This window comes from Lontra canadensis, unplaced genomic scaffold, assembly GCF_010015895.1.
Source record: "Lontra canadensis isolate GAN:19392208 unplaced genomic scaffold, GSC_riverotter_1.0 scaffold53, whole genome shotgun sequence".
In the NCBI taxonomy this organism is placed as follows: domain Eukaryota; kingdom Metazoa; phylum Chordata; class Mammalia; order Carnivora; family Mustelidae; genus Lontra; species Lontra canadensis.
The window spans coordinates 2,074,973-2,086,970 of record NW_022631047.1 but is presented as its reverse complement, the minus strand read 5'-3'; the positions used below and the strand labels follow the sequence as shown (position 1 = coordinate 2,086,970).

The window sequence follows — 11,998 nt, the reverse complement described above, 5'->3', positions numbered from 1 at the left end:
CTCTGTGAGTATGACCTGAGGGGTTGGGATGGGGTGGGGGAACCTCCCAAAAAAGGGAAGTGGGTGGGTTAACCTCTACTTCTCTTCTTGTTCACTGTCACCGCCCCCCCCCACCCCAAGACAGTAAAGTGTAAAGCCGGGTGCTTTCTGAAGCCGTTCCTTTATTATCCAGAAACAGTGTCATTATCAAATTCCTCCCCAGAACATATACAGAAGGTATACAGCCCCAACCCATACCTCCCATCCCTGGGGCATCCCACGGGGCTCTGGCTCCTCCTCCCAGCTTCTCCGAGGGGATGGAAACCCCTTAGGAAATGGATCTGTGGTTGCTGGGATTCCTCACTCTTCAGGCGCTAGAGTTGAGGAATTGTGTCTCCCCAGGCAAGGATCCCAGTAAGATACTCATGTTGCCCACGGCCATGTTGGGGGGCCCAGAGGGAGGCGGGGTGTGTTCAGAGCTGTCCCCCTGATCATGGGAAGGGGGAGGACTCAGCCCCTGGGCCTCATCCAGAATAGCCACAAAGTCCAACTGAGTGTTGTCAAGGTCAAGAGAGTCCAGAGGGTTACACACCTGCCCTTCAGGCGGAGCATACAAGGCAGGACCCCCTCCCAGCCTGCCTACCTCCGGATGACCACAACTGGGGTTGGTGCTCCCTGCCTTGAGGGTCCCATAGCAAGTGGGCAGTGGGGGCAGAAGTCGGGGTGGTGCTGTTGCCCTATGGGGGGCCTTGCTTGCCCCCACTGCAAAATTTTCATGGCAGGGTGGAGGGTCGGGATAGGAGCCCGATTTGTGATTGGGCAAGTTAGGTGCAAAGCCAGGTCCATACGTGGCTATTGGACCCTTGGCAGGGCTGGGGCTAACCTGGGAAGCCCCTAGAAACTTGGGACTCTGGTAGAGAGTTTCCTGGACTGGGGGATCTCCCCTGCCCCCACCCTCCCAGAGCAGTTCCTGTTGAGACTGAACATAATTACACACCAGCTGAGCCTTGAGTTGTCCTGTGGAGTGAGTGGGGGAGTCAAAGTCCAGGCCAGGCCTGGGCTCTGAAGGAAGATAATCAGGGGATGGCTGGGTGTAGGCACCTGACTGGGGATATTGGGGAGGGGGAGGCTGCGGATAGTGGGAGAACAGAGGCTGTGGGCGAGGAGGCCCGTCACTGGGGTGAGCACTGAGGCAGGGCGCCAGTCCTGTGGAGTCAGAACCCACTGGACAGCCTTGTTCGGGCTTGACCTGCACTTGTCCATAATGTTCTAGACGAGGACACTGACTGTAGACTCCAGCTGGAGCCTTGGGGCCTGAGTACAGCCCAGAGTGGGAAGGGAACTCACCCCATGGTTCAGGTGGGTGCTCAGGATAGGAGACCTGCTGGGGACAGGGGTTCAGCCCATAGTTGGTGGGTGGACCAGGCCCAAGAGGCAGGGAGCCTGGACCCCTAGCTCCATACGCTTCAGCTGCTGCCTCCTCAGGTCCCCCATATCCCAAAGTATCAGTAGGTGGGAAGTCCATATAGGGGTTTAGACCATTGCCCATCATGGAGGTCCCACCTTCTGGCTCCTCCTGCAGCCCTCTGGTATCCATGGTGACATTCTCAGTGATGCTGGGGGGCTGTGGTGAGTAGACAGCGGTTGGGAGTTGGGAATCGAAGTTCCGTCCTCCCCCTGCCACAGTGGGGGGCATGTGGACACAACCCAAGCTCTTGAACCGCTGGACTCGGGCTGGGGCAGGGCGGTCAACAGCCCGGGCCGGGTCACTGGCCCTCCGGGTGACCCCTGCGTTGGCATTGTATCCTGGGTATTCAGCTCGGCTTCTCCAGGGAGGTGCAGGAAGGCTCCCCATCCGGTCCAGGCTGGGTGCTGCCATTGGGGGGGTACCACCTCCCCTGGCTGAAGCATACCTTGCCCGGAGCAGGTAGTGCTGGGTTGGCGTGAGGCCGGGCAGAGAGGATGCCCCGTTCTCGGGCGGGGATCCAGGGGGGTAAGGGGAGGCCAGGGACGAGCGGCGGCTGACGGTATAGGCTGAGCTGACGCTGCTGGAGCTGCTGCTGCGGCGGTCAAGAGAAACCGGGGGGCCTAGGCGGCGGGACACAGGGGTGCCTACAGGTGATAAGAAGAAAAAGCAGGGTGGTCAGGGAACCCTCTGAATCTCACCCTGCCTTCCCCATGGGACGCCCCTGTCCTGGAATCCCAGGGATAGGCTCCTTCACTCTGACCACTCAGTTCTGTCTCCTCCCATGCCCTTTCTACGTCTGTGTCACCAGGGGTTCAGAACTGCTGCCTGTGAACAGTTGTACGTGTTACACACTGCACAGTCCTAAGAAGCAGAATTCATGTTATACTTTGTATAGCGCAGTTACCTGATAGGTGGAAGGCAAGTGTCTGAGGAAGGGGGGTCTTTCTCTAGTTGTACAAAGGTGCTGTAGGCAACCCTTAGGAGGGAAGTCCTCCTTCCAACTTCAGAGAAGGTCCAGATCTCAGCCCAACAACTACCCCCACACCCAGGTCTCACCAGTATGGGTCAGGCTGGGCAGTTTGAGGCCCCGGGGCCCTATCGGCCGAAGTTGATGTAGCTGGTCCAGTCTGAGGTTCTCAAGGCGGCGAAGAGTGGACAGACCAGTGCCAGCAATGCAAGGCCCCTCATCCAAGCTGGACAGGTCCTCAGTGCTGCCCCCTGCATTTCCAGTCATTTCCACACCACTATCTGTGTTGGCTGCACTGCCGGCTGGGGAGTGGTCGCTGCTGCAAGACGACTGGGCCCCAGGGCTGGGCTGTGGCTTCTGGTAGTGAAGGGTGGGGGGTTGGAAAATGAGGGCTGAGGGCAGCCCCTCCCCACTGCCCCACAGTTCCCTGAACTGGTGAGTGGCTCAAGCCTGTGTCCCAATGACTGCTGGGACCAAGGGGAAGCTTACAGGTGTAGGGAGGGCTGAGCAGGTGCAGGTCAGGGGCAAACTGGAGCGATGTTGAAGAGAAGGGCCTAGGCTGGAGCACAGACTGCCTGGGCTCAAATTCTCACCCAGTCCTGTGACCTTGGACCGTTTGTCTATATGCCTGAGTTTCATCATCTGAAAATGTGGAGAGTAAGTTCCTTTTTCACGAACTTGTTGTGAGGAGTATATGAAATTATAATCATGCAGTATAATCATACTACGTGTGAACTGTACATGTAAACTATACATAAATTAGGATAATACACTAAGGCCCATATAAGAGTTTGTTGAACCAGTTCAGTCATTAATTATACTAGAATCTCTCCATTTGGGGTAACCCAAGGAGCACCACTGGGATAAGAGACTGGAGGACTGGTCACAGAGGAGGACCCGGAAGAATATGGAGGGGACTGCAAGGATGAAGGCAGGGCAGGCAGGGCACGGAGGCAGGGGTTGCCTGGGTCAGCTCACCACAGCGCCCTCCGGCACGGTCAGTCTGCTCTCCTCCCTGACAGGGCCTCCGTCCCGCTCCCTCTTGGGCTCCACTGTGGACAGGGACGGTGCCCTGGGCAGGGGGCCGTCTCCTCGGTGGCGCTTGGTCACATGGGCATCAGGACCGTGCACTGTCTTGACGTGTTTCCGGAGCGAGCTGGGATCTGTGTAGCGTTTGGTGCAGCCCGGGAGCTTACACACATACGGCTTCTGTTGGGTGGACAGTGAAGACACCAGGCAAAGGAATCAGAGCAGGAGAGTGCAGAAGGAACGGGAAGAAGACGTGGCATCTGTTGGGGATGAGGGGGCAGGGAGGAACACACAGCACCCAGGGAATTAAGGAGAGAGTGGGGCCCTTGGAGTAAAAAATGAGAGGATCAAGGGAAAGATTAGGTAAACTGACAGCCCAGGTCTGTGAGGCCTCATAAAGTCAGGGGTTAAGGGACCACGGGTCCCCTCCAGGTCAAATGGGTATATTTAGGTCGGTCCTTTGGCTGGTTCAAGGTAGGGAGTGCGGTGTTTACATGGAGGTTCATGGTTTCAGAAAGCCCTTATCCGGGTGAGTTCAGTTGGGGGCAGGGACTCACCTCTGTGGAGTGGGTGCTGGGCTAAGGGATTTCTTACAGGGGAATCTCCCCAGTAGCTGGCTTCTCAAGTGGGGAGGGTCTCTTAGGTGGGGATTCACCTCATTGGAGTGGGTCCGATTCTGGTGCTTGGCTCGGTCACTGGCATTGCTGAAGGCTTTACTGCAGCCCTCGTGCTCACACATGTACGGCTTCTCACCCGTGTGTGACCGCAGGTGCGTCTTCAGATTTTCGAGGCGTGAGTATGACTTCCGGCACCCCTCAAACTAGGGGATGTTGGGGTCAAAAGAGAGCTCTCAGACAGAAGGACAGGGAGATTAGAAGAACTGTAAATCTCAAAAGGGACCTACAGCAGAGACTGTAACTCAAGATGGGAGAGCAAGTCCCAAAATTCAGGGACAAGGGCAGGCAAGAGCTGGGCAAACCGAAAGCCAGAGGAGGTGTGGCAGCAAGCATCTCCCCATCAAGCCAGAGCAGATCTCCCTGCATGGGAATCTTAGACTGGCTCAGGATGGGGTCAGTCTGGGAGTGTCTTATGTCCTTGACACCAAGCTTCTCCATTAGGTCAAGTAGCAGACGCAGTGTCTAGGGCCCAGAATACTTTTGGGTGCCCACAGACCCTGGGATTGTGACCTGAGCCTGAGCCAAAGGCAGACGCTTAACCAACTGAGCCACCCAGGCATCCCAGAAATATCTTAATTTCTTTTAAAAGCAAGGGAAAAATAGCTTTTTGGGCCAAGAAAATGTCCTAATATACCACATCAATATGTTCATCTTTATACTAACCTAATCATAAGATAGTTTTAAAATATTTGTGTATGGTGGCAAAAGTGCCTAGGATCCATGAAAGTCATGAGCTCTGCCTTGACCGTGGGGAACCCCGGTTTAGGGAGGGACCCTGGGCTTGGGAAGCGGGCGCCTCACCGTGCATTTGTGTGGCTTCTCGCCTGTGTGTCTGCGCATGTGGACCACCAGCATATACTGGGCTTTGAAGGGCCTCAGCTCCCTGGAGCAGCCCCCCCAATGACACACGAACTCCTTCCGCTCCCCATGGATGTGCTCACTGTTGATGTGCTGAAGGAGGAGACACAGAGGCTCTCTGAGGTTCCCTTCTGCCCCCAAGTCCCAAACCAGACCTTCCCTGGACCTCTCTGCCACCCGCCCCACCCCAGATTCCTCCAAGTCTCCACCTCATGGGGGAAGAGGTGGCAGAAAGACCATCACAGCCTGCCCCCCTGTTCTCCCGTGTTTCTAAAACAGAGCTAGCTCCCGAGTTTCTACCAACCCAACTGGCCACTCAGCCTCTGACTTCGGTATTCTGGGACTTCCTGCTCTTAGCCTCACTCCTCAGTGTCCCACCAGAATGTCCTACAAGATCCAGCCAGCATTCCTGTTACCCCCTGGGGCTCACGTGCACCAGCTGCTCCTGGGAGTCAAATTCTTGGCTGCAGCCATCCCAGCGGCAGTCAGTCTCATACACAGATTCAGGCTCTGGCTTCTCCTCTCTCTCCAGGTCCTCCCGCCCATCCAACATCCCCAGCAGGGGATCCTACGACAGAAGAGGCAGTCCTAGGGTCACTGGGGTGATAGCTTTTGTTTAGTTCAGGTTTCAGAGTTAAAGTCACCCCCCCCCTTACCTGTGTGCCTGTGGAGTTGGGGCTGGATATATCACCCTCCAAGGGCTCCTCTGGGCACTTGCTAACCAGCAGGTCCAGCTCAGACTTCAGCTTCCCCAAGGGAAGAGGTGAGGGTGATGAAGGTAGAAGTGGGCAGAAGGAAGAGAGAGCCCAGCCAGGTCTTCCTGCCCCGAGTGCCCCCACCCAAGCAGCTGGAACCCCTGGGTTTGGAAGAGACTTCCTCCTCAGACTGCACTGGGATGGGCAAAAGGCGGGATCTCATTTGGAAGAGTCTGATTCAAACCCCAAGGAGTGAACCCCAGCAACCATACCCCTTTATGTTTCTGCTGCTGAAAACTTTTTAGATCCCCTGTCCTTTCCTCACCTTTCCCCATAAAATCCACCACCCGCCCTGAGCTGAGGGAAATTGGGGGGCAGCAGGAGGACTCTCACCTGGCAAGTTGGGAGGGGTCCCCGGGACTGAGGATGTGGCATCATCCCACCTTGAGTGGGGTCATGGGGACCACAGGGCTGGCCCCCGAAGGAAGGTGAAGTCCCTTTTTGATGATTCATCTGGGGTGGGAATCCCAGAGATGGGCTGAGGAGGAGGAGGAGAGGCAGTTACATAGGACTATTATCTCAAAGAATTCCAGGAGTCCTTGGGCTATTTTGGAGTGTTTCTGGAAGATGGTATGGGACGTGGTTGAGGCAGGCCCAGGAAACCACCAAAGGGGCTTTCAACACCTTTGAAATGATAAGGATTGGGATAGGGTCAGGTGCTTTGGAGGGCTTGAGGCTTTTAATGGGGTTTGGTCAGGTCTTTAGCCCAAGGCTCTCTGCACCTCATGGTGCCGATGGAGAGGTGCCCGTAGGAGCCCCCCGGAGATGCACAGCGTGAGTTGATGAAGGCCACGAGGGAGCTGGGTGAGGTGCGGATGACTGTCTGCAGGTCCAGGCTGGCGTCTGACAGAGGTGAGATGGAGAGGGCCCGCTTCTTGGTCAACTTGACTGCACTTCGGGGAGGAGGGAAGAGTGGAGCTGGGGCAGGAAACAGGGGAGACAGCTATGGTAAATGGGGCCTGTCTCCATACACCCAACCCATGGGTCCTGATTCTCAACAACAAAAAAAATGACACTTGATTCTGCTTTGCCCTACCGACCCCATCTGTGACCTCCTGATCGTGCTCTGACCCCTTGCTCCAGTCTCCAAACATTTCCTCTTCCAAGTTAGATCCCCTGCCTTCCCCCCATCTCCACCCCCAACACAACTTTCTCTTTTAGAGCAAGTTCCAGAAGGGCAGGAAGGGAAGAAATGTTGCCTGAGGCCTCACCCTCAGTGCAGCTGTTGGTCTCTCTGGCTGGCCCATAACTGTGGGGGCCAGACATGAGGTTGGCCTGGTGGCAGAAGGGCAGACCAGGCAGTCCTAGAAAAGAGAGATTGCCAGAATGGGGAATGGGAATGAGGGACACATAAGGCCAAACCTTGAACCACCAAGAGAGGCCCGATCCCATATTCCAACCCTATAAGACATAGAACCTCAAATCTTCTTATGGACTAGAGACTGACATGGGGTAGGAGATAGAAGAGGGATTCCCTGGGGCTAGTTGAGACAGCTGCCAGTCCTCAAGGCCTGGAGATTGGTATTTGCACTGACCTTCTGTCCCCATGTTGGGGGCCTGACTGGGGAGGGGCCGGAGACAGCAGGGCTCGCCATAGCTACTGACCGGAGGTGGGGTCATCGAGTTGAACATGGTGTCTCAGAGGAGAGTGTGGGGACTCTGCAGGAGGGAAATAAGATGAGATAACTAATTCAGGTATAGAACCTCAAAGACATCTGCCATGGGAAATCAAAGTGAAGTGAGCATCACTCAGCCAGGATGAGGGAAAGGAGAGTCCCAAAGAGGCAGAGGCTGTTTCCAGGATCTTTGTGGGAATTGAGTGGGTTCTTTGCCTGGGTGGTCTAAGCGCCTCTGTGTGTGTGTGTGTGTGTGTGTGTGTGTGTGTGTGTGTGTGTTTAGGGGAGAGTGTTATGGACTAATTGAGCCAGTATGAGCCTCAAGTGATTTTATACCATGGCCCTCCATTTCTTCTGGCTTTGACCATGGGCCAGCTTTGAGGGGTAGGATGGGGGAACTCATGATGAGCCCCTTTGCCTTCATTTGTTCCTGCCCAGCGACAGGCCCTCTACAATCTCTCCAGTATCCAGCAGAGGGAGCTCTCGCCACAGCCCAGAAGGAGAGGCTGGTGGGGCCAGGGGCGAGCGCAGATGATCTTTTTCTAACGCAGAAAACTGTGTATGAAATGGGATAAGGTTTCTGAGGTGAGCCTCCCGGGTTTGTTGAGTACAAAGAGTGGAAACTGGTGTTATCCTGGGGTAGTTTGAATCTGGGCGCCCACCTTACTTGGTCTGTTTTGGGGGAGCAGGAAAGGACTGTAAGAGAAGGCTTTGAGAGAATGAAAAAACAAAGTCATCATCCATCAGAGAAGAGTTGTGAAGGAGAGGGTTCTGCCGTCCGCTTTCCTCCTCAAACTCCAGATTTTGTTCCACCCCGGGTTTTCTGGTCTCCCGGGACTGAGGGTGGGGTGGGGCGGGGTAGGGTGGAGAACGACCGGGAGCGGGCCGGCAGGCGCGGTGGGTGATCCCGGGATGCTGGGATTTAGGGTGAGGGCGGGGTAAGATGGGGAGAGGAACCCGGACCCCATGACCCAGCCCAAGCCCCGCAGCCTGGATTGTACCCTTCCTAACTACTCCTTTCCAGCGGAGAGCTGGATCCCTCATCCAAGACCTCCCAACTCGACCTTGGCACTTTGTGGGGGGGGGGGGGCACAGCTGGCTGGCAGCTGGATGCGGGGGATACGTCTCCCTCCTCCTTCCTCTATGACTCACCCAGGGGAAAGAGGCAGGGGCTCGCAAACGACCCCCCAAACACTAAAGAAACCCCCAAACGTGCCTACTCAGTCATCTTCCTGTGCCGCTGCCCAGCCGCATGAGAGCCGCGATGTAAATGGGGCGACATCCCTCCTCGCCCACGCGTGCCACAGCCCACCCACGTTTCCCCGTCACACTAGTGACAGGAAAATTTCGCCAACTTTTCCAGCTTCAGTTAAGTTTTTCTGGGGTGTGGATGAGAGCGCAAGATGGGGCAGGGAGCCCTAGGGTTGCCCTGCTGGAGCCCTGAATCATCTTCTGTGTCTCCCTATTTTCCAGAGTCCCCCTCGCACCCCCGCTCCCCAACTCCCAGGAGTAGGCCCCGCCCCCTTCTCCCGGTCCCGCCTTCCCCGCCCCCGTGCCTTCTCGGCCCACCCAAGTCGCCGCCGCAGGCTCTGGCTGCAGACGGCTCAGCTTCCCCCGCCCGCCCCGGGAGCCCAGTCGGGCGAGCCGCGGTGGAGGGAGGGGTGGGTAGTTGAGAGGCGGGACACATTCTTCCCTCCTCCCCTCAGTGCATCCAGAAAGCTGGCAGTGGCGCCCGGGGGGCGGGGGGCATTGTTGAAGCGTAGGGGTGCCCATGGCGGGGTGGAAAAGAAAGAAGAATCCAGAAACTATAAGGACAGAAAGTGGCTGGGTAAATAAAATAAGGTGTGTATGGCCAGAGAGAGGGGTCAGGACACCTTAGGTTCCTGATTATCACAGCTGGCTTCCCAAGGGTTAACCCCTCCAGACCCCCGGGAACCCCTCAGTGACGTCAAGGGCGGGGTCTGTACCGCCTGGTTGGGGATTCCGGAGAGATAATTGGGGGGGGGGGTGTCTCCGGACCCCGCCTCCATAGGGAAAACCACCCTAATTCCGGCCCTTACAACTCCCCCGGGAAGTTGCCCCGCCTTCTCCTTCCACTGGACAGTAAAGACCTATCCTATGAAGACCCCAGTTCTCCAGCCCCGAAAACCTTAAGTCCCCAGTCACTCTGGGATCCCCTTTCCCTAATCCTGTCCCCGAAGCTAGCTGCCCAGGGCGGATTGTTTCGGGGTCACCGGGCCTGAAAGAGGCTTCAGAGCGGGGAGCAAGGGCAGGCAGGGTGGTCTGAGCCAGAGGAGGGGCCTTGGCCCTCCGCTCCCGTTGGGGAGGGGGTTCCAACGGGGATACACAGGCAGGCAGTGGCCAGTGGTCCCGCCCAATCCCAGTAGGGGTCTCCCTGCGGCTGGCCCAGCTGTCCTGGTGGTCCTGAGGTCAGAGGGTCAAGACAAGGTCTCCGCTCCTCCTAAGCACCCTGACCACAGTCCTTGGGGACTCAGGAGTCCAGATTCCTTGAGGAGTCTTTCTAGGGCCTAAAGGAGACGCTGGTCCCTCCAGCCCCCTTCCTTATCCAGAAGACACTCCTTTCCCCGAGAACACATGCACCGGCAAGCTCATCTGTCACAAGACAGGTCAGGGGTTCAAGACTGCCCGTCCCCCACCGGTTTGTCGCCTCACACACACCCATCTCCACCCCACCTAGGGCTCTCTCCTTAGCTGTTCCCTCCTTGCAGAAACACTGACGTCTTCCTCCCGGCGCTCAGGACACACCTGGAGCTCCCTCTCTACCACGCAGACCTCCAGCTAGCAGTCCCTCCAGCCTCTTCATCCCAAACTCATGAAAGTGAGATGTTTCTAATAGATGGAAGAGGCGGAGACAGACAAAGAGATCCACGGTTGCCTGAGACAGAAATACAGAGACTGTCAGAAGAAAAAAAAGATACAGAGAAAGGGAAATACAAATGAAAAAATTCTTCAAACTTTCTATATCTCACGCAGGCTCTCCCACCCCCTTTTTGCCTCTGTGCCCCAGGTCTCCCTCTTGGCTGGGCAGAGTCCCTCGCATGCAGGGCATCCCCTTGGGCCCCCTCCCCCACTGCTCCCAGGTGGTCCCCCGCCGGCCCCCCTTCTCACCTCCTTCTGGGCGCAGGGCTCGGGATGCGCGGTCCAGGGCTAGAGTCTGGGCTGGGGGGTGTGCGGTGGGGAGGGGGGGCGGACAGGGCCACGGCAGCGCAGCCTCAGTGCCACCCCCACCCCCCACTAACCTGGCCGCCAGCCCTCCCGCCGGCCCAGCCCGCCGGGCCGCGAGCCGGGACCACCCGCGAGAAGCGCAAACTTTTTTTTCCCTTTTGCAAAAACTTTTTCTCGCTCAAGCAGCTGGCGCGCCGCCGCTCTTCCCGCTCGCCTCTCACCTCCCTTCTACTTCCCTCCCTCTTGCGGTTCTGGAGGATGAGGCGGGGTAGCTAAAAGCAAGAGAGGGGGTGCCGGGCTTATTGCACCCCCAGGACCCCCAGGATCCTCCCCCTCCCTTGAGGGACCCTATACTGCCTCCCCACCCCCCCGACACGCTCCTGGTGGTGGGCAATAAATCCCGGCATGGATCCTTGGACCGGCTGCCCACGAAGAGGGCCCCCCCCCCAAGCTAGGAAAAAAACTTAAAAAAATATATTGGGAGGTGGGGGGCGACGAAGAAGTTCATCCGAGAAAGATATTATTGGAGGTAGCGTCGTCGACTTTGGTTGGGGCTCTCTGAGCATTCCGCCATCCTGTAGTATATCACTCCTGGCCTCACTCTTTCAGTGGAACATGAAGGGGTTTGGACAGATTTGGGGTTTGGTGCAAAGAGGACTGGAACAGAGTTGGCTTAGAAGTGAAGGGTCTATAGAGCATACAAGAGAGGAGCCGTGGCTGAGGCTCTGGGTGCAGAGTATGCGGTTCACAAGGTTACTAAGGAACCTTGGGACGCGACCGAAAAGAAGCACTGTTCCGCGGAGAAACCCCGCTCTCCTTCATCTCGAAGTTCTGGAGACGGCGGGCACCTCCGCACCTCGGTGCCGCTCGCTGTCTGCAATTCCAGGCTGTCTGCTCCCTCTGCTGGCCGTTCTGGCACATGACACGCTCGGAGTCTCCCAGAGAAGACCCTGGGAGCTGAAGTAGGGGGCTTTACGGGTCACCCCACCAAAGCCCAGTTAGGAGCCCAGGGAGGGGGTTGCATGAGCCCAAAGAAACGGAAAGGCACACTAGAAGAGGCTGCTAGTACTGAACGGTAGTGTCTGAGAGGGGAGTGCCTTGCCCCTTCGGATTTGTGGATGCAGGGGAAGGGGCAGCTATTTCAGTCCATTTGATCTTTATGAGAAAGGGGAGAAAACATGGTGAGGAAAAAGAGTCCCCTCCTTTCCTGTCACCCTCAGACAGGCCTCTCCCATCCTAGCTCTGCTTCCAAGAACCACCTCCTCGGGCCTGGAGAGTTAGTAGGTTAACTGTTCAGGCTGAGGGTCAAGGGGAAAAGGTGAAACTAGGAAGAGGTCTGAGGCCCTACCAATATAGGTAGTAATTGTAGAGGAACAGTAAGGAGTCCTAGTTGACCCTCTCTCCCCCATATGACTTTGGCCTGGACACCAATTATACCCAGAAGGTCAGGCAAGACCAGTGGT

General features: G+C 56.8%; 1 protein-coding gene across 2 annotated transcripts; it reads right to left on the bottom strand.

Annotated features, from left to right (window-relative positions):
* Nucleotides 1–123: 123 nt before the first annotated feature.
* GLI1 (GLI family zinc finger 1) lies at nucleotides 124–10,830 on the bottom strand. 2 transcript variants are annotated; one of them, XM_032874558.1, is made up of 14 exons: nucleotides 10,479–10,830; nucleotides 10,044–10,245; nucleotides 7,269–7,392; nucleotides 6,945–7,037; nucleotides 6,456–6,651; nucleotides 6,067–6,211; nucleotides 5,635–5,724; nucleotides 5,409–5,546; nucleotides 4,922–5,071; nucleotides 4,099–4,263; nucleotides 3,393–3,623; nucleotides 2,904–3,056; nucleotides 2,504–2,771; nucleotides 124–2,091 (listed from the first exon to the last, which is right to left on the bottom strand). In XM_032874558.1, exons 3-14 carry the CDS (start codon nucleotides 7,363–7,365, stop codon nucleotides 347–349), a joined length of 3,471 nt encoding a protein of 1,156 aa, XP_032730449.1. In that variant the 5' UTR covers nucleotides 7,366–7,392; nucleotides 10,044–10,245; nucleotides 10,479–10,830; the 3' UTR covers nucleotides 124–346. The 2 variants fall into 2 exon arrangements, with proteins under 2 accessions (XP_032730449.1, XP_032730450.1); XM_032874559.1 differs by lacking the exon at nucleotides 2,904–3,056 and having other exon boundaries at nucleotides 10,116–10,245.
* Between the last annotated feature and the right edge of the window lie 1,168 nt (nucleotides 10,831–11,998).

Excerpts from the sequence above, each read along its gene's own strand:
- GLI1 (XM_032874558.1), bottom strand. The coding sequence starts at position 7,365 with ATGTTCAACTCGATGACCCCACCTCCGGTCAGTAGCTATGGCGAGCCC. Across the intron at positions 7,038-7,268 it reads CCCCAACATGGGGACAGAAG|GACTGCCTGGTCTGCCCTTC; the intron begins GTCAGTGCAAAT and ends TCTCTTTTCTAG. Across the intron at positions 5,725-6,066 it reads GACCCCTCCCAACTTGCCAG|CTGAAGTCTGAGCTGGACCT; the intron begins GTGAGAGTCCTC and ends CCCTTGGGGAAG.